Genomic DNA, 26,634 nt, shown 5'->3' with positions numbered 1-26,634 from the left:
AAAATCATAACTAAATGTTACCCTAGCCAACATACCATGCTGCCATTGACACTATGAGGTACCTTAGCCAGCTGTTACATCTGCATAAAATTCAATGTCAAGGTCTCATTTTAACAGGAAAAAGCAGGTGTCAAGGGTCTTGGGGGGCTTGTGTCCCTGTAGCTGTAGATTTGAAGTTTTTGATAAAGTATGCATACAATACAGTGCTCCCACTTATAAGGCAATGTGGTTTCATGTTGTTTTAACTTTACTTTCATTTTTTGAATGTCCTAAATTAATGTTTCAAAGACACCTTAAACAGACATCTTGAACAATCAATACTATCATTTACATCTCTATTAGTGGCACTGCTAGTAAATAACCTGCAAGTGGCTGGTCTTTTTGCCAAGGGGCTACGGCTCCTAAAGTGCTGTTTACTTTGTAATGTAATGAAATTCGATGCTTACTTTCACTATGTGCACTTAGACGGCCGCATAGCGACAAGTAGACCAAGTGAAGCTTGTTCCTTGATGTTTTCAGTCGTTCTGGTTGGTTCTTGTCCATTACGCAAATGTTGTGTTTTCTTTTAGCTGTGACTGGAGGTCTAGTCGCCTGCTATAGACATAAGTAACCCAGACTAGACCAGCCAAAGTGTCTACACTTACAATATAGAGCCATCTAGCACAAAGAAAGACGCTTGTCTATGAATGTGACAGGACTTTAAGTTAAGGTCTAGTAATGAAGCTTAGAAATGCTGTTTTATTGCTTGCTCTCTATAGATTGGAAATGCTGTTGAAGCGGCCACAGAAAAAGCAAATATTATATGGCTGTGCTGATTTTATGTTTAATTAAGGATATTTCTAATGCAGTGCATTTGGGAATAAATACACTTTCTACACATAAAGGCTGTCTGGTAATGTTATTTTTGGCATTTTTTTAAAGAATATATTCTTTGTTTTATACCTGTGGACCCACATTCACCCCTATGGAGGACGGACGGATAATTGTAGAATTTACTCATATAAAAACATACTGTAATAGTATAGTACCCTGTGAAGGGGTGCGTGTCGGCAAGGAGACTCAGAGACCAGTAACGCTGTAGTTTAAGTGCTTATGCACATTTATTTACAAAAGTCACATAATACACAAAACAACAAACCAGACAGCACATCAACTCTACCTACACTAACACCCGTGATCACCCTATTTATACACCTGTGGCTGGAACCTTAATTAATCATTTCATTATTTATTCAATTGACCACTTCAGCCACATCCCCACATGTTTTTGCAGGGAGGAATTTAACCCCTTCACTGCCACCCAATACCCACCCCCCCACACACATACCTGTGCACCGGCAGGGCTTTCACCCTGCCATGCTGCCACATACCCATGGATATGCTATTCCTCTTGTAAAATTGTAACTTTGTATTATTTATAAGAAATTGTTCCACAATAAGTGCTCAATAGATCATATGTCTTACTAGGAGACTCATTTACTCATGGTAAAAGTATAGCAAAGTGCATTCAAGCATCGTGAAAACATGGTAAAGCTAGTATGGTAAAGCACAGGGAAGTACTGATTGTGAGGAGGAAGTCAATTTAAAGCTAATTCCTGCAGTCTACAGTAAGATTCTGGAAGTGTCTGAAGTTGGCCAGTCTGTCATAATGCAGCATGAACCTCTTGCTCCAACTCAGAAACTCAAATGTAATCTCCTGGGCAATGTTCAGACCTCACCCTGACTAGGTGTGTTTCTCTAGAGTGCACAGGACAGTAACCCCTGTTTTGTTCATATTTATTTTACAAAATGACATAATTCCAGAGTCTTATGTCCTTTTTTTTTGCTAATCCCAATTGTGTTACTAAAAGCGTTGTCATAATGAAATACCAGTAATTGTTCCCTTGTGGTATTAAAATTATTCTATAAAAGGCTGTAGGCTTAAATTATTAGATTATATATCTTTTAATGATCTTACTTCACTTAATATAGATATATCAGGCAGTTGTGTGATACACTGTCCTTACGGATTCTGTCAATGAGATGAGATTAAAAGATCTATGGCCATGACTGCAGTCTTCACAATCATTGAACCTTTTATCCAGCAAGGCTTGACTGGGATCAAACCGGCTGCATCAACTAATATATTTTGTTTAATTAAAGCAGCCTATTCTTTATACAGACATGCTGTGATGAGTATAAAAAGACAGACCATGGCCAAAAGTTTTACATCACCATATATAATTAATTAATTTTGCATCATAAAGTCGAATGAAACCTGCTGAATAATGTTACGCTAACATATTTAATTACATACCGCTTAGTAGTTTTCCATATACTTAACAAAACACTAACATAAATTGAAAAATATGGTATTTCAAAATCTAACATGAAATACTGTACTACTATTATGGCTTCCAGTAGACATTTGTGATATTATTTTGTAGTTTCTTTGATTACATGATGTTAAATTCTGTTGATATAGCTCATGAGACATACTATAAAGTTATGCCTCAATCCTAAAATTCTAGGTGATGCAAAACTTTTAGCGATAGCTGTAGACTGGAAAAGAAACAAAAGAAGTTGTTTTCTGAAAGTTGCAAAAATAAATACAATTAAAATTGAAATTTGATGTAACCTTTAATGAAATAAAATGACTAATTGATAATACAAACTACAGCAAATATGCTTGAACCAAAGTAAAAACATACCTGTGTTTTTTTTTTCTGAATTAATTAGATACATTAAATTTCAAAGGAAAAAGACACAGTTGAAAGTTGGTACAGGGTAATGCACTTAAGGCAAATATCCAGCCTGCTGGAAGGGGGCCTGGCCCTTTTGTACTGTGGATACGATGCTGTGTTGAGAAGTGCTACTGTGCCAACTCTAGAGTGTAGGTTTCAATTATTCCAAGACTGTGTTCGGTACTGAGACTTTTCCAAGTCTGACTTTGAACACTGTCATGTATACCGGATAAGATCACAAATTGAATGAAGCTTTTAAAATACTCAGCATAGTCTGTCTTTGGCTGCAGATGTCTATTTAGATCACATGTTCTTTCCCTGTCAAAATCGAAGTGCAAGCATACATCTATTATTTTCTTTAATTTCTAATTGGATTATTTTGTCCATGTATTTGATAGATTTGGTTTGTCTTGAAGCAGTACTTGCTGTAAAACAATGTGCATAACAGCTAAAGGTAAAATAATAAAGGGATAGGGCTAAGAAGCTTAATAGTAGTATTAACAAAAGGAAACAGTGAAAAAACATTTTTTTTCAATCTATACCACATAGTTCATAGTTACACTTCTGGATGAAGGAAACCAAAAAGCAGTGAACCTGGCTGTGGTGTTCTCATGCTTGCTGTTCACTTTGTTTATGTAGCACTTTATTTTCTGCACTGTAATCTGAATATTATTTATGTTCTCATTCTTTACAGCATGCTTTGAACTGTGTGTTTGGTTTGGATTGCTTTGGTTTGGCATCAGCCCAGTAGGCTTTATGTAGGACCCTGCCTGAGACCAAGATGATTGCATGAAATCTTGTCATGAAAGGTATTCTGTGTGTTTTGTGTGTGCATTTCATCCTGCATCATTGATCAACCAGAAATAATCTCACTACCACACTGAACTGATTAAAGCTTCAGTTTGCCATCTGAACATTACATTGCTGTAAATGCTCATACTATTTTCAGCATTACCTCAATGGCAAACTATATATTTTAATGTATGGTATTTATCTTATTTCTTTCCTATGTAGAATTGTCATTCCATATAAAGAACAAAAAATGCATCATATGACTACTTTTAATAGGATCCTGCAATGTCTTTTAAAAAGCAACACGAAGCAACGTTAAACTGTTCAAAATAAATGACTGAAGTGCAAGTAATTTTGTAAATTGAAGTAACTTGTGTTTGAATTTTTCAATTTTTTTATTATTTGTGCTGTTTACTAAAAGCAACTAAGTCTGAGCTGGAGATATATCTCGAGGAAACGCACACAGATTCAAAAGGGCAGGAACCTATGTCGATTCCTATGTCAGACATCTCACCTATCAATCCACCAGAATACCAAATGGAGAACTGTGCACCTAAGTGGAAAGAAGTAGAGCAAACTAATCAATAACATTGAATGGGCAAGAATGCAATTCAAGCCCACTGAGTCAAGGAGCATCTCTATAATTTAAGGTAAAGTAGTGGATAAGAGGTTCTACATAAACAGTGAGGCAATACCAACAGTGTCTGAGAAGCCTGTGAAAAGTCTTGGGAGATGGTGTGATGGGGACCCAAAGGACACAGTTCATGTGGGAGAAGTGAGACAACAAGCAGTGCAAGGGTTGAAGAGCATAGACAGCAGCGCTTTACCAGACAAACTTAAACTCTGGTCCTTTCAGTTTGGTCTACTGCAGACTTCTGTGGCCACTCACTGTGTATGAGGTTTCCTTGACAACAGTAGAGAAGCTGGAAGCATTGATCAGTTCATACGTCAGGAAATGGTTAGGAGTTCCATGCTGCCTCTGCAGAGTGGGACTGTATGGTAAAGGGATACTGCAGCTGCCAGTCTCAGCTCTAACCGAGGAGTTTAAGTGCGCCAAGTTTCGATTGGAAATGACAATGGTAGAGTCACATGACACATGTGAGGGAGGCAGCACCTGTGTTGAAAACTAGAAGAAAGTGGGCGACAAAGGAAGCTGTGGAAGATGAAAAGGCTGCCCTTTGTATCAGTGATATCATGGGGCAAGTACAGTATGGAAGAGGAGGCCTTGGTCTCGGTTCAGCTCCTCCTACATGGCACAAAGCAGCCCCAGCTCAACGGAGGAAGCTGGTAATCAATGAGGTGCAAAAACAGGAGGAGAGGAGGAGGTGCATAATGGCAGTTTCTCAGGCCAAGCAGGGAGAATGGACGAGATGGGAGAGTGGAACAACACAAGATCGGCTGGCAAGATCTATGGACAATGGAACAGAGCAGGATCAGTTTCCTCATCAGGTCAACATATGATGTATGATAAGGTGAGTCTTAGCCAAGGACGGTTTACTTGGCGTCATGACCAGGTGCTGCGATGTTTGGCCTTAGCATTGGAAGACAAGCGCAGCATGACCAACAGGTTGCCACCAATTCCAGCAATATATGACACATGAAGAACAACATTCCTCCATCCAGGGGAGCAACCACCAAGAAAAGGTATTAAAACCAAAACTCGTCTAGGACAACTGGAAGCTGGAGCCTGGAAAATACTGGCAGATGTTGGACAATGGCTTATTTTCCCACATGAGATTGCTACCACTAACCCTCGACCTGATATTGTCTTGTGGTTTGTATCAGCATGCCTTGTTCACGTGGTAGAGTTAACAGTGCCATGGTAGGATGCTGTGGATGAGGCATATGAAAGGAAGAAGCTTCAATACACTCAACCAGCTGCTGAAGCGGAACAGTGAGGATGGAGTGTCCAGGTTTACCCAGTGGAGGTGGGTTGTCAAGTTTTTGTGGCACACTCCACAACCCAGTTTCTCATACATCGGATTCATTGCATCGCTTTTGAGCCCCTCAGGGTGATGCATGTTAGTAATTCTGTTTTCAGAGCCTCTCTGGACAGATTCATTCTTCCCTTGGAAGTCCCACAGCTCAACTTTCCTTTCTTTTCCAATACTGTATTTGTTAAATAGCAACAGCCAGAGGCTTTCATGGAGGGAATTATTGGTAACATTTTATTTTAGGGATCTGTTATAAGTGGTTATAAACAATAGCACAAACAAAACAATGGCAAAAGTGTATAATAACTGTATTGCAAAAGCAAAGCAACCCCATACAATTGGTGAAACAAACATATAAAGACAGACAGACAGACTATATCCGTTATAAGCGATTATAAACAACAGCAAAAAAAAATAACAAAAGTGTGTAGAAACACTCTTATTATAGCTATTCATATGCTATAATCATTAATAGCATAATTAATAACATGTTTATAGATTGTTTATAATCATGTATATCAGATCACTGAACTAAAGTGTTACAGAATTATTTAGCAGGTGTGAGCAAATCTGTGAACGCTAGGTCTATTCAAGCAATGCTCAAGTATTTTATTTCTGGATTTTTTTTTTCTTATTGCCTTGAGCTCCTCCGATTTTGAAGAAAATCAAGTCCCTTTAAGAGGCAATGTGTTTTCTATGTTGCCAGACAGATCTGACTGAAATATGCACAGCTTACAATTTGTCACATTTTACATACACTTTGCAGTGTAAGTTAGAAACAGCAAATACCTGCTTCTTCTTACAAAATACACAACTTAACTATAGGGTTATAAAGGGGCAGCACTGGCACCCCTTCCCAATCAGAGTTGTACAAGTACAGGTATAAATAAATAAATAAATTAACCAAATAAGGCTTTGCCAGCTCAAAGGCATTGTGAAGATTTTTAATTAGTTACATTCAACTATGGTATAAATTATAAAAAATATACTTATAAAAATATTCGATTGGATCCACTACTCTTGCTTAAAACACCACAACCAAGCTTTTGACGTAAGACATTAATACACGTGTCAGTGAAATCAAAACTTCCATCTTGTTACAGCTTTATTATACACAACAAAGATACTTTCTTTAATAATGCCACAAGAAGCCGAATTGTACATCATATTCTGCAGAGGATCAAATATGAAGAAGGCAAGAATAAAATTGGTGAGTAGCAGTTTAATGAAAGTGGGTAAAGTTTTCTGAAAAAATGCTCAGTATACTGTACCTTAACAAGCACCTTCTAAAGGGTTCTGGAACATAGTTTTTTTTTAAGTGACAAGTTTTTACTAGTTGGAGGAGATCTCTATTTACAGGTTATAGTAACTCATTTGATATTTATTCTGAAATGCATATACACCATAACATGAATCATTCATAGCTTACTATGAAGCTATTTTCTATCTTGAATTGAACTTAAGACCCCTAACATCATAAACATCGTAATGAGGAACAGCTCTACAAAAATCCTATGTGAAAAATAAATGCTAATTTACTAGTGTGACATTCAAAAATGCACAATTGCTTGTCAAAATAATTGGCAATGGGATAGAGAATTTGGGATTCTTCTCCACACCCAAGGTATTCCACCAAACGCACTTTGTTAAATCCTTTTTTAAGCCACTGATACTTTGAATCCACTATCCTTAGGTCAGCAGTTAGCAGCCCATAGTTGCAGTTATTTATTTATTTATTTATTTATTTTTGGCACATCTTTAAAGAATAAGTAGCAGGGTTCTGAAAAATATAGCGTTATACGTCCCCACGTGTGTTACAGCTGTTTAAGTAACGTACCTGTCATTTTTCTTTTCATTGTAAAACATCCTAATAACTTTTTACACTAATAACTTTAAAGTCTTTTTCAAAGCTCTTTCCAAAATGTCTGCTCTAGTGCACTGGGTTTTGAGATCTGTCCTCTAAATTACTGGAGGAAGAATGGTTAAAAAAAAAAACATAGCAAGTGCTCTGGCTTTTCTGTTCCATACCACATCATGGATCATTATTGCTGTGTTACCTGTTTGACAATGTAGGCAATAATTCTTATGCTATTACACTATAGAGAACATTTTGAAAAGAGCTTTAAAACAGACTTTAAATTTGAAAGTGTAAAAAGTTGTCAAGATGTTAACAATGAAAAGAAAAATTACAGGTATATTATTTGAGCAGGTGTAGCAACACATGGGGATGTACAACTCTATTTTTCAGAACCCCACTACTTACTCTTTTAAGCTGATATACAGTAAGGTTAAATGGCTTGACATTCACCCTAGGTTTGCAATGGAAGCTAAATATACTGTACCGCTTAGTTGATCATCCCTATGTTTGTAAATACCCTCCAGCTCTTACTCCATCATCCATTAAACAAACCCCTGCTTGCATCAGTCATGTGTCCCACGAGTGAAAGACAGGCCTTTACCAGTAAACAAACCCTGTGAGCCAAAGAATCATCAGACTCTCACCCAAACAACATTTGTCCAATTCTCATAATGTAAGCAGCACTGAAATCATTACCAAGTCTCTCAACAGCACTAAAGTTTTTAGCAGTAAAGAAACATGAGTAATGGAAGTAAGTGTCCTGCATTTTAGAAGGTGCTTTTAATTGGAATAACGACTTCAATCCTCAATGTATTTTGTTTATATGTACTGTGCAGCAATCTTGTCCTCCAGTTTATTTTGGTATTTTTGAGCCAGTTTAATAAACAGAAAATAAATGAACAAGTAACTCTCAAAGCATCTGTTATTGTGGATTGAATTGTCAGTACAAAGGGTGAAAGGATAGCTCACACAGTTGTTATTTTACAATTGACAAAAACAGGGATCAAACATATTATATTGTCCATGGTTAATGTTTGTAAAGTCGCCTGTTTAACTTTAGCACACACCCTGCCACAACACTGAACAATGGAGGTAGTTTTGTTGACCTTTAATTCTTGTATAAACAAAAATCAGTAAACATCTTTATTATTGCCACCCTAGGACTTAACCGTCTGCTGAGCAATAATTCCTATGAAGCAGCCTTTCCCCTTCATGAGGTAATGTATTCTTATTATTTATTATGGGTTAATTATCAGGTACTCCTGCGTCTACATATTCCCTTGCTGGGAAGTCTCAGCTTCATTGACTGCAAGTACTTTCTTTTTCATTTATTTTTTAACATTTATTGCCAATACCCTCTGCTTTTTTTTCTCAAAGTATATTTTTGCCATTATACTCTAATCCTAACAGTAAATAATGTATTTAACCTAAGTAAAAATAGATTAAAGTATGATAAAAGATCTTTAAGACTCTATGCTCTTTTCCAGGGAAGTTACAGGAGTAAGAACTCAATAAGGACCCATGGAGCAGACAACCACAGACACCTGCTGTACGAGTGCTGGGCCTGGTGGGGAGTCTGGTATAAATACCAACCCCTGGATCTTGTACGGTAAACTCTCCAGTAATTTGGACAGCCCTAAATGGATGTTGGCCATCTATTTATTTATTATTTTCCTTCCAGTACATTGGCCTAGTCTCTCGTGACCACAGTTTTCCTTGGCAGATGTTGTTATCTGTGCTGCCATCCTTCAGCACGTGAAGGTTTTTCACACTGGTTGTCCGCCACACACAGTCCTTGTTATGCAGCAAAGACTTATTTTGCACCGTTTCTTTGTCAGTTAGATTTGCTTGTAAGCAAGACCCCCATGGAAAGACCTTTATCAGTCCACGCCATCTAACAGGTGTGGGTGGAAGGAAATAGGAGAGGTGGATGTTATTGTTTACTATGTTACCAGCATTACAAAGTATATTGCTTATCTGTAGACCTGTTATAACATTATTATTAGATAATACATATTAGTATTATCTAGTCACTGTATAAATGTAGAGCCTGTACATACGTTGATTATATGTTGTTCTTCAACGCAGGCGATATTTTGGTGAGAAGATCGGTCTGTACTTTGCTTGGCTAGGCTGGTACACTGGCATGCTCTTTCCAGCTGCCTTTGTGGGACTGCTAGTATTTCTGTATGGAGTCTTCACCCTGGATTACTGTCAAGTCAGGTAACATGAATGGATTAGGGCAGAATCAGGCTGACTGCATAGAAGGGTGGTTATACTGTGTGTCACCATGTTATATAACCACTGAGGTTCTAAGAAGTCCCTTATTGCTGAGAAGAACTGAAACATACAGTATGCTCTGTAAGTGCTAGGGGTGTTACTTATACCCGTACTTGTAATTGTCTTTAAGAAGTATTTATCGACAGGTAGTAGGCATTAAATAAATCCATTCATGAATGTGTTGATTTCAAAACAAGAAAAGCTGCCCTTCCCTCACCTTTACAATTGTTTTAAAAGCTGATGGGATGCACATTTTCCTCTCATCTGGTGCGCTGACATTTTTACTGCTGTACTGCCATACCAAGGCCTTACATTACAATTAACATCAATTTACGGTACGACAGTAAAATGTCAGTGCCCCGAATGAGGTAAAATTCCATTTCTAATCGGCTTTTAAAACACTCAATGCAATGTAGAAGTTAATTGTCATTGAGTGGTACTTGGTTGTAAAGGTGAGGGAAGGACAGTGTTTATTTTTTTTTTAAAAAAGCAACACATTAATGAATGGATTTATTAAATACCTGCCGATAAATAATTATTAAAGGCAAGTATGAGCACACCTCAGGTAATTATTGTATCTAAGTAAAGTGGTTCATCCTTGTAATGAAGCTACATATTTCTATCAAATATGACCATGTAAGAACTGGTAATGTAGGGCTATGGTGACAGTGAACATCTTAAAGAGTTAATAGATGCACAGGATTCTGTAAAAATGTCTACTGTACATTCTTCCAAATGTTCAGAGTTATTATTAATTTAACAATGTTCTTTTCTGCTTTATAATAAACTGTAATTAATGTATTTGTTCTTCCAGTAAAGAAGTCTGCCAAGCAAGCGATATTATAATGTGTCCTTTGTGTGATAAGTACTGTCCCTACATGAAATTGTCAGACAGCTGTGTCTATGCCAAGGTACTGCACTGCATGTAACTTATAACATGTTTTCTTTAATGTACTTATTTTTTCATGTGATCAATGGAAAGGGCAATACATGCCTTTACTGTCAAATATTGTAAGGACAATTTGTGATAATTGAGCAAAAAACATTTTTGCAATGAAGGGTGTTATTTGAGTCTGTAGGTTTACACTGATTTAATTACAGTTGTTTACTCTGGGGTGCATTGAGAAAATATCTTATGTGTGAATTTTAATTTGAGCTGTCTTACATATTTCAGTCTGCTTAATAAAGCTTTGTAAAAACCATGGTATAGCACACATACAAAAGTACAGTGCAGATTTACCATTTACAGATGTAGGTGAATGCTCTTGGTGAACTCCTCACATGTATTTATTTATTATTGAGAAACCTCACAATCACTACAGCCCCCTATTATTACTTTCATATTTTACCACTCTTTTTTCTTTTATAAATGTGCTTATTCCGGTGGAATTTTGTAGTGTTAGTGCTGCAAAACTAAATTCAGAACCCAGTGTTATAACAGCAGGTTATTTCAGGATTAAATCACCAGTCTTGCTGTTTTCTTCTTTATTAATTGAAGGCAGGTCTGTAACCCCTGCTACGCTCCCCACGGGTGTTCTTGAAATTCCTGCAGTGTTCAGTCACTTGCTGTGGGTGGAGTGTAGGCGATAGCCTGCCAGTGATGCAGAGCTCAGTGGTTATTCCTGCAGAATAAGCATGGACACATTTTGCTATTATTAAGGTTGCAGTCACCATAATGCCACGTACACATTCAATGTTATGTAGTCTCTTACGTATGTTACCTACACAGCTTCTTGTAAAAGTAAGTTTTGTTATACACTGGGATATATTTACATGAAACTCAATGCATCTAGTTTTTGACCAGTGCATTACAATTTTTAATGTAAAATTATAATTGCACATGTTTCCTATTTCCCATTTATTGTTAAACAACATTAACTGTCATATTGCATAACCTTAATGAAAGAGAATTTTCAACACAACTTATTAAGGGGACATGGAAAAATGAAATGCCCTCTTATGGAATTGTATCTAATATCCAAAGTTTCAGTCCTCTGACTTAATCAGCACACTGGATCATTCACACAGCCCGTGGCAAACTGGCACTTTATTACCACACCCACAACTTCTAGTCTGAAAACTGATTTCCCTGAGGTTTCTAATTTTGTATCAGCTTTTATTTTTGTGTTTGCGTTTCGATCCCACAGCAACATTATGATGTTCTCTGGGGTTGTCACATGACCCTAAATTAAATACAGTGTGCATAAGATTACAGACACATTCTTAATACCAATGCTTGGAGTGCTTCCAAACTAGTGTGCTGTTTATAATAAATGAGCACACAGACTTCAGATTAGAAACATCATAACTTTAATGCACCAATTAGGATGATCTAATGCAGGGCACAAGGTAGATAAACACGGAACATTCACATAGAATATCTAGGTTTTAAAAAGTGAAATTGGAAGGAAAGCAAAACATTGAAAAGGTAAACAAAGGACCTTACCTTCTTACTTTCCCAACGCGGTCAACTACCAAATGCTAACGCCTTCTAATCAGGATTCTATTGCTTAAATGAATCATAAATAAATATGTCATTCATCTGAGGTTTCCCATTCTTCATTTTCCAAGCTTTGTCAGTTTTTGCTCACACACAAAAAGCCACAGCAGGAATCAGTAAATTAAATTCAATAAAAAGACATCGTAGTTTACAAACAACATTGAATAAAACTTCTATTCAGAGACAAAAATATAGCAGGCTCCAGATCTTCAGCACATGGACAGCCCTGCACATCGTATATGACAAACTTCTGTTTGTTTTACTGTATTTGTTATGTGAAGGATTTGATTTCTAACTCCAATCGTTTTTGCAGGTTACACATCTTTTTGACAACGGAGCAACTGTCTTTTTTGCTGTTTTCATGGCAGTATGGGGTAAGTCAGCATTGAGAACAATAACACCCTGTTATTAGTAACTTAAGCAGCATATGTAATTCTTGTATTGTATCGGGTCCAAACGTGGCACAATTAAACATTCTTGTTATTTTAGCTGGAAAACATTTTGGTACTTTTTTTATTTAATAGACCAACAAAGTATAAACAGTAACACTTTAGTTTAGGGATCCGTTATAAGTGGTTATAATTGGTTATAAACAATATCAGAAAAAAAACAATGGTAAAGGTGTATACTAACTTTATTACAGTTGGTGAGACAGACATATAAGACAGACAGACAGGAATAGAAAGACAAACAAATCTGAAGACAGACAGACATACAAAAAAAACAATGGCAGAAGTGTATAATAATAGTCTTATTTGTAAGCATATTCTGTAATTGTTAATAGCATAATTAATAACATGTTTATAGATTGTTTATAATCACTTATAGGATCCATAAACTAAACTATGACTGTATAAACGTATACACTATTGCAGATTATTAGCAATGTGTTCTTGTTCTTTAAAATCAGCACATTAGACCCTTTTTTCTAGTTTCAGGAAGTGCCATTTTGGGACCCACTTTACTCCAGCAGTCTGGGTTAAACCCTTTGTAGCAGTCTTTGATTTCCTTTCAGTGAATTGTCAATTTTACTCAAAAATGGAAGACTACTTGAAAGTGTGACTTAGTTCCAGATTCTCAGCCTTTCAGTTAGTTCTTCACACTTTTAATCTGTTTGATGAATAATTATAGAATAAACAAATAAATAGTCATCAAGAGCTGAAAAATAAATTGGAAATTTGTGATTAAAAAAGCAACAAAAATGGTACAGCAATGATCTCAAAATGGCAGTGATACCACTCAACGAAATAGGAGAAGCTACAAGAAAAATAGCAGAAAGACTTGGTTTACCAAAAAGCACTGTGTGGGCTATTATTGACAGACACAGGAGAACAGGAACTACTGCAACTAACTCCAGGTGTGGAAGACCAAGAAAGATTTCTGCAAAATCTGGAAGAAGAATCATTCGAGCAGCCTGGCAAAATCTTTGGATTGCTGCATAAGATTTGTCACAAGAACTGACACTAGTGACCTTTGTATTGTAGAAGGATCCATGAATGCTGCAAAATATCAAGAACTTTTGCAATCTCATTTGTTACCTAGTGCTAGAAGGCTTATTGGACGGAAGTCTGTATTCCAGCAGGATAATCACCTAAGCATTCTGCAAAATCTAAAAAAGAATTTCTGAAAAAAAGGAAGATTACAGTTATGGATTGGCCATCTAAGGTCCCCAGACTTGAATCCCATTGAGATGTTGTGGATTGACTTGAAGGCTGCTGTTGCAAAAAGGAAACCTAAGTCAATTGCAGAACTCAAAGCTGTGTGTGTTGAAGAATGGACAAAAATATCTCCAAAAAGATGCCAAGAAGTGGTTTCAAAATACAAATAAAGACTGCAAGCTGTAAAGAAAGCAAAGGATGGGCACACAAAAACTAATGTATTGGTGCCTAAATACTTTTGTCAAAGTATGAAATTATTTTTTGCATTTTTTTTTTAATTTTATGCAAGTTATGTAATAATGTTTTATTATAAAGTTGAATCTCTACTTAAGGATGTTTTCAATTACTTGTGCAGTGATATTCTTGCAATAATAAATAGTTCTCTTGAAACAGGAATAGTGCCAGTTCAATTTAAAACTGCTGTAATAAAACCTTTGCTTAAGAAACCTAACTTAGACAGCTCAGTGCTGAATACTTTTAGACCTATTTCCAATCTGCCTTTTCTTGTAAAGTTCATTGAAAAAAATAGTGCTAAAACAATTAAACGACACCTGATTTCTAACAAAATTTTTGAAAAGTTTCCGTTCTTACCATAGCACAGAAACTGTCTTATTAAAAGTAACGAATGACCAGTTGATAAATGCAGATTCAAACGCTATCTCCATCTTGGTTTTGTTAGATCTCAGTGCTGCTTTTGACACTGTGGATCATGACATTCTTTTAGATCATCTTCAAAGATGGGTGGGACTTGAAAGAAATGTTTTAATGTGGTTTCGATCCTATCTGTCAAATTGACAATGCTTTGTTTCAATGGGAGAGTTTTCATCTCAATTGGCAAATATAACCTGTGGTGTTCCACAGGGTTCTGTCCTTGGTCCTGTTTTGTTTTCTCTATATATGTTACCCCTGGGTAAGGTTATTCGTAAACATGATGTTAGCATCCACTGCTATGCTGATGATACACAATTGTACATCTCTGTGAAACCTGGTGACACTTCCAATATACCTGTACTATTGGACTGCATTTCTGATATCAAAATCTGGAAGTCCCAAAATTTCTTACAGTTAAATTCCGACAAGACTGAGGTCTTAGTAGTTGGTTCTCAGAAACAAACTGAGTTGCTAGGAGTCAAATTGGATGACCTGACTCCCCATCTAAAATCTGAAGTGAGAAATCTGGGTGTCTTATTCTGAACTAAGAGTCACACATTAAAAAAATTACAAAATTATCTTTTTACCATCTTAGAAATATTGTTAAAATCAGATATTTTATCTTGTTTGCTGATGCTGAAAAATGAGTCCATGCTTTTATTTCCTCTATATTAGATTATTGTAATTCCCTCTTTGTCGGACTCAGTAGCCACGCTATGTCTTGGTTGCAGCTTGTGCAGAATGCAGCTGCTAGAGTTTTAACTAAAACAAAAAAGACAGCCCACATTACTCCTGTGCTGGCATCTCTGCACTGGCTCCCAGTAAAATACAGGATTGATTTTAAGATTTGAATGTTAACATATAAAGCTCTAAATGGGATGGCTCCAGATTATTTGACAGAGATGTTGACTCCCTATGAGTCTCAACGGGTATTGAGGTCTGCTAGTTGTGCCCTTCTCTGTGTTCCAAGGGTGAGGCTAAAGAGGAAGGGAGCAGCAGCCTTTTGTGTTCAAGCCCCTCGACTCTGGAACTCCCTGCCTGAGAAGGTTAAAAGTGCTCCCTCCCTGGAAATTAAGTCCAGGCTCAAGACACATCTTTATAACTTAGCCTTTTAATTTCCACTTTTTAAGCTTATTTGTATTTGTATTTTATTTAAATTTGTACTGTATTTTTTAAATTATACTGCTCTGTTTTTAACTGTCTGTGTATATATAAATAAAGGTTATTATTATTATTATTATTATTATTATTATTATTATTATTATTATTATTATTATTATTATTATTATTAATAATAATACAGTGTTGCATAACATTCCTCTGCTGGATTCCATAGGGAGGCTGTGAAAGGCAGGGTTTGCAAAGCTTTCCTTTGAATTTCTATTATTTAGCATATCCATTGCAAGCCAGCAAGTGGCATTGCTGCAGGCAGGATAAGTACACTCACTTTCCATTAAAAAAAAACCCAGCAGCAGGAACTTTCAGCCTAAGCAAACTGAACTCTACAGCACTCTATCATGTCAACAGCTTAGAAGCTAGAGGAACATTTTCTTACCATTGCCTATTACAAATCACACTGTGGGCTGTCAAAAGACATTAATATTAATATAAAAACATACAAAAAAATATAAAGAGGAAAAAGGTCATTAGGCCCAAAACGCAATGGTGCTCCATTTCTACGATTTTTCCTTTATCGCTTCACTTTACTGCATCTTCCCCTTATAGTACCGTGTAATCCTCTTAGGAAACACTTTTTCTGTTCTCTCTTGAACCTGTTCATACCCATAATTGTATTTATTTTTTTATATTACAATACATAGGGCACATTACGTTTACTATAAATGGTACAATTTACAGTCTATTGTTCAGTTTACCTCACTGTTTTCACACTTACACTTTCAGAGAGTTCATTTTCTTTTTTTTCAAATAAACATCTATTAAAAAAATTTCTGTGAGGATGCTTTTAGGGTGGGCCAGCTTCAGACTCTGATTACACTGATTTACTGATTGTAGCAGGGCTGGGGCCATGCACATAAGGAGGGGGCTCCTGTGATTGTTTATTGTAAATACGAGTGTTGTGATTGTAGAAATAAATAATCATTGGATTGGTTTTAATGGGTTGGGTGAACTGCCCGAGGGATAGGTAGTTAGTTTTGGGGATAGTATTAATATAACGGCGGCCGATGAGTCCATGCAGAGAAATCCCAGGCTGGACCCTTGGGGACATCTGTTGCTTAGGTTCGGTGGGTGAAAAGAGGAGATTCGCTTGACAGCAGGAGCTGATGTGGTCTGTTGATCTTCAGTCCCTCTGATCTGTTAATTGGTTCCAGTAGTTAGGTGACATTGGAATTGTGAAACAGAACCTTATGAATGTAATGTTTTAAAACACGTCCATTTAACTATTTGTTCAGTTTACAGTATATGTCTATCTGTACATATTTACCTGTCCTAATCAGAGCTACATATTTTATGTTTGGCTAGTTCCCCATTATCATACCCACTTATCCTACCATGCTGTATTCCTGTTGCTAATGGAATTCATATGGTATTCTTCCAGCGACAGTCTTCTTGGAGTTCTGGAAAAGGAGGCGAGCAGTGATTGCCTATGACTGGGACTTGATTGACTGGGAGGAGGAAGAGGTTTGTGGTGTTGACAAACTGCTTTGTGGATGTCAATCATCCTGTGTGGCATGGATCCTTCTTATCTGCTGAAATGCATGATGTTCTCCACTGTATTCACTGCTAGTACTTTTCCCCTGTTTCCAATTTGTCTGCAGTTGCCTGAACATCTCCATTAGCATTGCTGATATGACTGCATTATTCAACATCTCATCCTTATACCATGCAAGGTACACTGACAGTACTCTGACAGACCTCTGCTTTATACATTTCCCACATGTAGATAATCTAGGTTAACAGTTGCTGCCCTGGCTATACTGTAAATAAGGCTCTTGAACAAGTCTACACAGAGAGCCTATTTTAAACCTTCTTCCTTTGCACACTGTTAAAGCACTCCACCTTGTCCATAAACAGGTCATATTCAGTATACTTTGAGCTTTTATAATACATGAGTTATGATCTGGCTGTTATGAAAATGTAAGCCATCGACAACCAAAATGCTGTCTACAGCCCCATAACACAGACAAACTACTATACAGTAGTTGCATCATAGTTGATCACTCTTATTTACATTGCTTTTCCTGTAATTGTTGCTACCATATTCAATATTGTATCACTTACAGTATGGAATGTTTATTTCAGATTTGTACTTATGGAATTATGCGAATATGGTACTCACGAAACCAGGGAGAAAACTGGCCTCATATTAAGCTGTATCTAAAAATGGATCCCTACAAAACAATTCTCATTTATTTATTTTTCATTCACTGCATGTTATGTGTCATTGTATTCCCCACTAAATCCAATACAAGTAAATATAAGTCATCGTAATTAATCTGCAGAGTGTAATTCTCTTCATCCAAGTATGTTTAATGTGAAACATTTGTATCAGTCAATCCAAGCCTTGTTAATGTGCATTTAAATTAAATGATTCTCCTTCCTGTTGAAATCTGTGGTGTCTGGTGGTCAAACTAAACCGTGTAGTGTATATCTCCTCTGCAGGAAGAGATCCGCCCACAGTTTGAAGCCAAATACTCAAAGAAGGAGAGAGTGAATCCCATATCTGGGAAGCCAGAGCCTTATCAAGCTTTTACAGACAAATGCAGCCGGCTGATCGTGTCAGCATCTGGGATATTCTTTATGGTTAGTCACAGTAGCATTGTGGCAAATCTGAGTTGAAATTTGCATTCAAAATCTGTCCAAGGACAGGACTGAATTTTCAAAATTCTACTGCAGTGCAGTATACCACTAGAAATGCATGGTAAATACATGTAGTAAGCATAGAAATAGCCAAATTAAGCATTGCAGCTGCATGGTAAAGCACAGTCAAGTGTGAGAGAATGGGAATAAAATAAGGAAGGCATACAAATCTACACTGATCAGCATTCAAAGAGGAAATATCTGTAAAATAAAAGGAAGTACTTTATTGCACTTAAGAAAATCAGTTTACTTATCATAGGAGTTCAACACAATTTTAAAATTCTGTTAAGAATATTTGATAAAAGATTTTATCTAGTTTTCAGGGAATTGGGAATTCCAAGGTACTAAGAACAAAGAGGCTAAATAAACCATTAAATTCATCTTAGAATCGTGTTTCTCTGGATTTGTCCAGTAAACCTCTTAAAGTGTTTTTTAGTTGGACTCATTAACAAACCAGCTGTTGTTACATTTCATACTATAGGCTGTTAAACACACCTACAGTATATTATATTGGAGAGTAAAAAAAAATATTTATTTACTAATACTGTATATTCTAAAATGCAGTATAAAAATGTTCTAATTTATGACAGCTTGGGAAATATATAATCAGTCTGTAATAGACAGTGACAGAAGATGTGCAATCGAACCTTTTGTAATGTTTTATACAGCTTAATAAATTGTATTCTCTTGTTGAACCTTTGAAAACGAATCATATTTATTAAATAACCATCAAAATAATATTGGGATGAGGCAAAGGCTCAATTGAATTAACTTTGAACTGAAGATAATTCATTTTATGATAATCACTGCCCCTCCTCTATCAATGGTATCTTAATCAAATCATGTTTTCTCTAAAATGCCCTTTCCCATTGAACTGGAACCAAAGCCTTTGTCATAGTAAAATACTGTTTATTCAACCAGATTTCAAAGCGGTCAAACAAAACCAAAAACTATTTTTAGCAAGTACCTTTACTGGTGGTGAAACAAGACTTGAGAGACGAAACAGACACCAAAAGTATAGAGATTATACTAAGATTTACAGATCTTCCAACTACAGAGGAAAACACAATTCAAACCATCAGTACAAGTGCATGTCACATAGTTTTATAAATCTTGCAAGACAGAGGCTTACATTGAGTATAGCAGAAGTGTCATGTAACAAGGTATTATGTCGCTTTTATCAGTATTTATTGTGTCAAATCACAGCCTGTCACAAATGGTGTTTTTTCTTCAAATAATTGTACTTGTAAGGTTCTTGCGGTAATGCCTTCAATTCTAACATGTGATTTTTTTTTCTTGTGCAAGCTGCTGTTACGAGTTAAAAAGCAAATAAGCTGTTCTCTGACTTCAATTTTGCAGATCTTAGTGGTGATTGCTGCTGTTTTCGGCATTGTTATCTACCGTGTGGTGACTGTGAGCACTTTTGCTGCCTTTGAATGGGCTTTAATCAGGAAAAACTCTCAGGTTGCAACTACAGGAACAGCAGTCTGCATCAACTTCTGTATTATCATGCTACTGAATGTGGTAAGTGTGGAAAAACATTGTAAAAGAAGCCTGACCATCCAAGTGATACAAGTTTCCCATGTGTTTTTTTAAAACCTTTAAACTGAAGTGATAAAACGTTGTAGGAAATTGTAATATGTCTGTAGTATGACACGTTGAAATAATTGTATTTTATCATCCATTTACTTTCTACAGGTCTCTTGTTCACTGTTAATATCTGTACTGTATATTGTATGCATGCTTAATGAACTTAATTTTATTCTTTACAGTTATACGAAAAAGTTGCCCTCATACTTACAAATTTAGGTAAGCTTCTGTATGTTCTTACTTTTAGACTAGATCATGATAATTAAGCTGAGCCTTTCAGTCTGTGTTCAACTATGTCTGAAGGATTATTTTAGCACAACTCAGATGTCAATGCTGACTCTTCTGGATTCTGTCAGGTGATTTGTTCCATAATTGCACAAGTTACAATATGGAAATTGTTCTATTGATTTATTAAAATAGATTTTATGTTTGAATCCATTACCCTGGATACAACACATTTTAGATGATTCATAATACAATATGTATGGAAGGATCATCATGATAAAAGTGTTGTTTCTAAGAAAATAGTAGGACAGTGGTACCTCCATCTCTTGTCACAATGTTTGTAATAATTTAAAATGTTTTGCTAGAAGCTGATAGTGTTCTAGGCACGAACTGAAAGATGATATCACACGTGTATATGGTTCTTTTAAGCAGGGTTTTCAATGTCATGTTTAATATTGTATTCTCCACAGAACAGCCTCGTACAGAGTCTGAGTGGGAGAACAGCTTTACATTGAAAATGTTTCTGTTTCAGTTTGTCAATCTGAACAGCTCTACGTTTTATATTGCCTTCTTCTTAGGAAGGTAAGGACAGTGATGTATACTGAGCTGAGTACTCGCAACTGCCTTCAAGGCAGCCTGAATAACAAAGACACACTTTACAGCATGGAAATGACAGAGTGAGAGTCTTTTGTTGAAACTGGTTTACTTGAAATATATATATTTCTCCAAATTGTTATTGGCTCAATTATTTTATTGTGTAATTGATTTAGTACATTTAACCAAAAGAAATTAAGATGTTGGCTAGATGTTACGATCTAGGTGTTGTGTGCCCAATGATGTGATCAGCCACATGTATTTCTTGTCAGATTCACAGGGCGCCCTGGTGCCTACCTGAGGCTCATAAACAAATGGAAACTAGAAGAGGTGAGTAGAATCACAGCTGAATTCTTTAGTAATTTGGGCTCACTATCATGGTGGCAAAAAAAAAGATCCACCTGTAATGTTAATGGAATGGATGCAACTTGAATTAATCTCAAACAATGCAAGCGAAACAGTAAGTAACCATTACAGAATTGTTGGAGGAAAATCCTGAGGCATGGTAAAATCTATTTTGTTGAACCATGATTCAACATTATTGGTACTCAAGATTTTGAACCCAGAAAAAGATCACACACATTGGCAGACTGACTTGACCAGAAGAACATGTTAATGCTTTCTGGAGAGTGTTGTGAAAAATAAACCAATACATCACAGTGACATAAACACTTTGCATAATGTGACAGTATGATGCCAATATCTTTAGTAAGAACTAAGACTACTTTACAATCTCCCTGTGGTAGATCGAACACAAAGCATTTTGGCCCTGTGCCCTTTTGTGTTGTACCTGCAAAGTAGATTGAAAAAAACAAAACAAACAAACATCAGAATGTACAGCTGCCAGTACTTCAGGTGTGGAATTAACCTTCAAAAAGAAAAAAAGACATACATATGCATTGATCAAATACATTCACATCTTCCTAGCTAGTCTAAACTAGTGTACTACTACTAATACTACTACTACGACTACTACAACTACTACTAATAATAATAATAATAATAATAGTAATAATAATAATAATAATAATAATAATAATAATAATAATAATAATATTAATAATAATAATAATAATAATAATACACGTTCAGTAACAATAGTGTAGTAGAGCATCTGTATCCAAAATGTTCAATGATACATAACAATGATAAAATGAAATGTTCATACAAACCACCCACTGGTACAAAGAAGAATGAATGCAACACAACTTGCATTGACCATTCTGTTTCAAAACACCAAATCTTCAGCACCCTCGTGTGTACTTTTCATATTATATGCTAAGTTCTGTTTATGTATGGAAAACCACTATTACAGTATAAAAATGTAAAACAATCACAGTATATGATATTATTTGTTCTGTGAATCAGTTGAGCTAAAATTGTCTACATTTATTTATTCTATGCTGTTTCTACATTATGAACAATTCAATCTGTGGTCCTTGCTGGTTATAAACGCATATCAAAATGTTCTGAATAAATAAACAGACAGAAATACAATGAACGGATAGTTGTAATGCCTCTTGTCTTACTGCTGATATTATATCCCCACATCAGTGTCACCCAAGTGGATGCCTTATCGACCTCTGTATGCAGATGGGAATCATAATGGTACTCAAACAGACATGGAATAATTTCATGGAGCTCGGCTACCCGTAAGTAGATGTGGCGCAGTATTCCAGAAAAGGATAAAGATACAAAGCTGGATAACCGGCAGCTTAAATCAACACCAACTTTAACATATCTGAAATAAATCCTATTTATTTAGGTTTTATTTAAGTATTTACATACGTATTTGTTTATTTATTGTGTAACATTCTCAGGTTTACTGTTGGTTCGTCAGAAGCATGTGAGCTAGAATTGTGTAACAGCACCTCAAGTTACTGTGTTCCCTTTGTTGCACATTGATAATGAACTGTTAAACAATAATATGGATGACAGCACATGCAGTAAAAATGTCAATCTTAAAATGTACAAACACATTGGGCCTAGGTGTTATATAGGTATTCAAACTGCTCTGTATAGTAACTGTAATAGACCTTACTCTCATCAGAATACATTTGTGACAAAGGTTATAGGATTTAATTGTTGGTACTGTATACAGTACAAATATCCCAAGGTGTGTAATAAGTCATTGCAAAGCTGCTGCCCTTTGATATGGCAATACTTACCATAGGTTGCTATGTTTGAGCCCATTGTTTGTTTTCAACCCAAAGGTTGATTCAGAACTGGTGGACGCGGAGGAGGTTACGCCAAGAACATGGCCATGAAGCAAAGGCAAGCTTCCCACAGTGGGAAAAAGACTTCAACCTCCAGCCAATGAATGATTATGGACTGTTTGATGAATATTTAGAGATGAGTATGTGCATTTTTTTCAGAATCCTCTTGCTTATTTATGTTATTGATAAATCTCTATTAATAATTGATATGTGTGGCTTTGTTTTTGTCTCTTTAGATATAGAGATATATTCTTCTGGAGCAATAGCAATGTGCTATTATATTAATTTGATACAAGTATACAGGCTTATCCTGGACTGTTTCTATAGAACCCATCACTTTAAACTCTATAGTCATTGCCTGCTGTTCACGAATTCCACTAGCTGACAGCTTTACAATGTTGTCTGACAGATAAGCTTATTCCAAATGTGGAAATTGTTTTCATAATTGGATATTTTGAAAATACGCCATATGGCTTATTCAGTCTTAATAAAACATGGTACAGGTACTTGAATTTACAGAAAGCTTAACAGTGTCATTAAACAATCAGCCAGGCTAGTATAATTGTTTTTGTTTAACCCAAATCTCATTACAAACATAATGTACCTATTTTATAAGGTGGGGTATGAATGAGTTTACATTAAAGACTCCAAAGTGTTTTTTGCACATTTTTTTTTTCTGAAAAGAGAAACACACTGTTACAAAACAAGAAACAGAAATAATCTAAAATAAGGTGTTCCTTTTTTTCTGAAAATAACCCTTCATTTTATAATGGCATGCAAAATCTGAAACTAAATATGGCAAATAGTGATCAACATTTTGTATACTTTTCTGTTTGTCATGGGCATAACCTGGACATCAAAAATGTCACAATTTAATTGTGATTGGCTGGGGTGGCCAAACACTTCCAAGAAGGTAGGAACCTGAGTGAAAGCTGGAGGATTGAGCCTTTTAAAACCGGAGTGGACCATCCCAAAAAAAATAAATAAATAAATACATACCATTGTGGTATAGTAGGCAATGCTGAGATATATTTGTTCCACAGGAGCTATCTCAGAGAGGTTTCCCTTAATTTAAAATGTTACATCTTCAGCTTAGAGAACTAGAGTAAATACCAGAAACAAAATGGGCTGTTTTGCTGTGGTTTGCAAAACTCTGCCAACTTTAGTATTGATGGCTGGTGTTGTGTTCTATGAACGCCAGCAGTGCCAGTATTTGGGAACGCGTGTGTTACAACAAGCGATGAGTATGCATACATGCATCAAGGAAAGGGTGAGTGAGTGTACATGAGAGTCATGTCTATCTAAAACTGAATCTGATGGCTTACTGTGACAAAATATGTCCTTTATGCTTTTACAGAAGTACAGTGCTGCTTAAAACGCCACTATGAAGATACTAAGCACAAGAGTAAAACCAGACCAGCTTTAGACTTTATACCCATCATTTTATGTGATAGAAGCCTGCTGGATTAGTTTCTCAAAATGTTGAAAATGTGGGATGGTCCACTTTAGTTCTGAGGAGGCTCAATTGGGACTGTGGATAGAAATGACAGTGTTACAAGAAACAAAATGGCTGTACGGTAATAACAGAACTAATAGACATGTTTTTTTTTGGCATCTTTGATATTTGGATAAAAATGGCAGCTGGTTTTATTTCTTGTGTTTTTTTTTTTGTTTTTTTTTTAATAAAAGGTCTTTCATTCAATTAGATCCCAACAGGAGTAAACTTGGTGGTTGTTCTAATCAGCCTAATCATGTATTGCCAAGACAACTTCAAGTGCTTGAATTCCATTGTTTTTATGGTCTAGAAAAGTGGAGAAAATATTGTTCAAGAAGCAAAACATTTTACATGAGTAGAAATGTAAATGATAGTGCATGCAGGTGGAAACTGGTCTTTCTTTTAAGGAAGGAAGCACCCTTATACAAATTTTTTACTTCATTTTTCAAATATGTTTAATTGATCTATTTGGGCTGTTTCAGCCCCTTCCATCTGGTTGCTGATTTAAAACCTAAAAGTTCCTGTGATTTCTAAACCAAATGGTATAGTAGAATACGTGTCTGTCTGCAGCTCATTTTAAACTTGTCTCCTTGGCACACATCACATCTTTATGTGGTTGACCCCCTTTTTGAACACGTAACAACATATTGATTCAAACCTGAGCTCTCGGGGGTCACAGGTATTGAGGAGAGTATACAGTCTCCTGGATACAGTACAATCTTTAGACAAACCTGCCAACTCCAGGTGCATGGGCAAACCACTCCATCTTATTAAATGCTTCAAAGGAAATGCTTTTTGCTAATAGAATGCATTTATTTATATAACCTTGTTTTTGTTTCTTTTTTTGTTTGGTTTCTTGTTCGTGTTAACTGTGGATTTGTACCTGTCTTAGTTCTGCAGTTTGGCTTCACAACCATATTTGTAGCAGCTTTTCCTCTGGCACCACTCTTAGCCTTATTGAACAACATCATTGAAATCCGACTTGATGCTTATAAATTTGTTACGCAGTGGAGAAGACCCTTAGCCTCAAGAGCCAAAGACATAGGTAAATGATTGTCTTTTCTTAATTCTTGGTAGAAAACAAACATTTTTATTGATAATAGCAGTACAATCTAACAATAATACGTTTTGTCTGTATATATGAATTACCATAGGTATATATGACTGCGGCAAAAACTTTCGCACTTATCTTTTTAACATGATGTTATTTTTAGTTGTATTGAACTGGTTAACGTGGTGTATTTCTTCTTTAGGTATCTGGTATGGGATTCTGGAAGGCATTGGAATCCTCTCTGTTATCACAAACGCATTTGTAATAGCAGTGACTTCAGACTTCATCCCCCGACTTGTCTATGCATACAAGTATGGGCCCTGTGCGGGGCAAGGGCAAGCTGGAGAAAAGTGAGTGTGTGTTACATCCATCATTCCATCATTGAAACACTGTACAATTGAGAATCAACATGCTTTTCTAACCCTCTGCTGTTCCATTTTTATTTCATGCTGTCCAGGTGCATGGTGGGATATGTAAATGCCAGCTTGTCAGTGTTCCAAGTGTCAGATTTTGAAAACCGTTCCGAGCCTAAAACAGATGGATCAATAAAATACTGCAGGTAGGGGAAAAAAAATGGATCTATACAGGATATCATAACAAACAATTTGTTTTGCAAAAGAAAAAAAAAACTTTTTTAAATTGCAAATATTTGTATTAATTCACTCATTTTATTTTTGAGCTCTTTAAGTGCTGAATTTGGTCATGCAATAAAGGCAAGTACCTATATATACTATATAACCAGGTTATCACATTAAGGTTATTTTAAAGGTAAATAATCCCCAGCAAAGGGGATGTACTGTGGTGGAGGCAATCATACGCCATATTAAAGTCTTTTAAACTGTACATGCATCATGAGATTCTATTCCATATGCTGCAGAAGTAAAGTACGATAAATTACAGCATGGTCCCAGAGCACCATATTATTTGGTGTTTTAAATCAATTTTATATTTTGCAGAAGATGTACAGATAGTGGACAAAAAAATGGAAACACCAATGTAAAGTCACTTAATAGGGTGTGGGCCACTATGGTGTCCCGCTCTGTGGAGTTCTCGGCAGACCATTTTTGATTAAACTGGCTGCTCGCGCCCCAGGTTGAAATTTGCAGTCAATTGATATGCAGTTGCTCGTCTGTTTTGCCTTGCACTTCGAATTAATGCACGGATATCACAATCCTGGAGTATGCGCTTCCGCCCACTGTTGCCCTTTGCCGATGATGTCTTTCCCTCGGAGTTCCATGCCGACATCAC

The 26,634-nt window shown here is 36.1% G+C and overlaps 1 protein-coding gene across 6 annotated transcripts in view; it reads left to right on the top strand.

The window, feature by feature from the left end:
* Positions 1 to 26,634, top strand: part of LOC117414514 (anoctamin-4) — an 83,310-nt gene that overhangs the window by 51,369 nt on the left and 5,307 nt on the right. For 4 of the 6 annotated variants that reach the window (XM_059027021.1, XM_059027020.1, XM_034024291.3 and 1 more), the window contains 17 exons: positions 6,553 to 6,659; positions 8,469 to 8,524; positions 8,795 to 8,916; positions 9,396 to 9,530; positions 10,402 to 10,498; positions 12,401 to 12,461; positions 16,954 to 17,036; positions 18,018 to 18,158; positions 19,575 to 19,739; positions 19,988 to 20,024; positions 20,501 to 20,612; positions 20,897 to 20,954; positions 22,179 to 22,276; positions 22,838 to 22,980; positions 25,228 to 25,380; positions 25,589 to 25,736; positions 25,844 to 25,945. In XM_059027021.1, the coding sequence (XP_058883004.1) occupies positions 6,553 to 6,659; positions 8,469 to 8,524; positions 8,795 to 8,916; positions 9,396 to 9,530; positions 10,402 to 10,498; positions 12,401 to 12,461; positions 16,954 to 17,036; positions 18,018 to 18,158; positions 19,575 to 19,739; positions 19,988 to 20,024; positions 20,501 to 20,612; positions 20,897 to 20,954; positions 22,179 to 22,276; positions 22,838 to 22,980; positions 25,228 to 25,380; positions 25,589 to 25,736; positions 25,844 to 25,945 (1,818 nt within the window). The remainder of the gene's footprint in view (positions 1 to 6,552; positions 6,660 to 8,468; positions 8,525 to 8,794; positions 8,917 to 9,395; positions 9,531 to 10,401; positions 10,499 to 12,400; positions 12,462 to 16,953; positions 17,037 to 18,017; positions 18,159 to 19,574; positions 19,740 to 19,987; positions 20,025 to 20,500; positions 20,613 to 20,896; positions 20,955 to 22,178; positions 22,277 to 22,837; positions 22,981 to 25,227; positions 25,381 to 25,588; positions 25,737 to 25,843; positions 25,946 to 26,634) is intronic. The other 2 variants (XM_059027024.1, XM_059027022.1) reach the window with 2 other exon arrangements.

The sequence above is a fragment of the Acipenser ruthenus genome, chromosome 7 (genome assembly GCF_902713425.1).
Source record: "Acipenser ruthenus chromosome 7, fAciRut3.2 maternal haplotype, whole genome shotgun sequence".
Lineage (NCBI taxonomy): Eukaryota > Metazoa > Chordata > Actinopteri > Acipenseriformes > Acipenseridae > Acipenser > Acipenser ruthenus.
The sequence above is the reverse complement of the archived record's forward strand: the minus strand, read 5'-3'. Positions and strand labels throughout refer to the sequence as shown.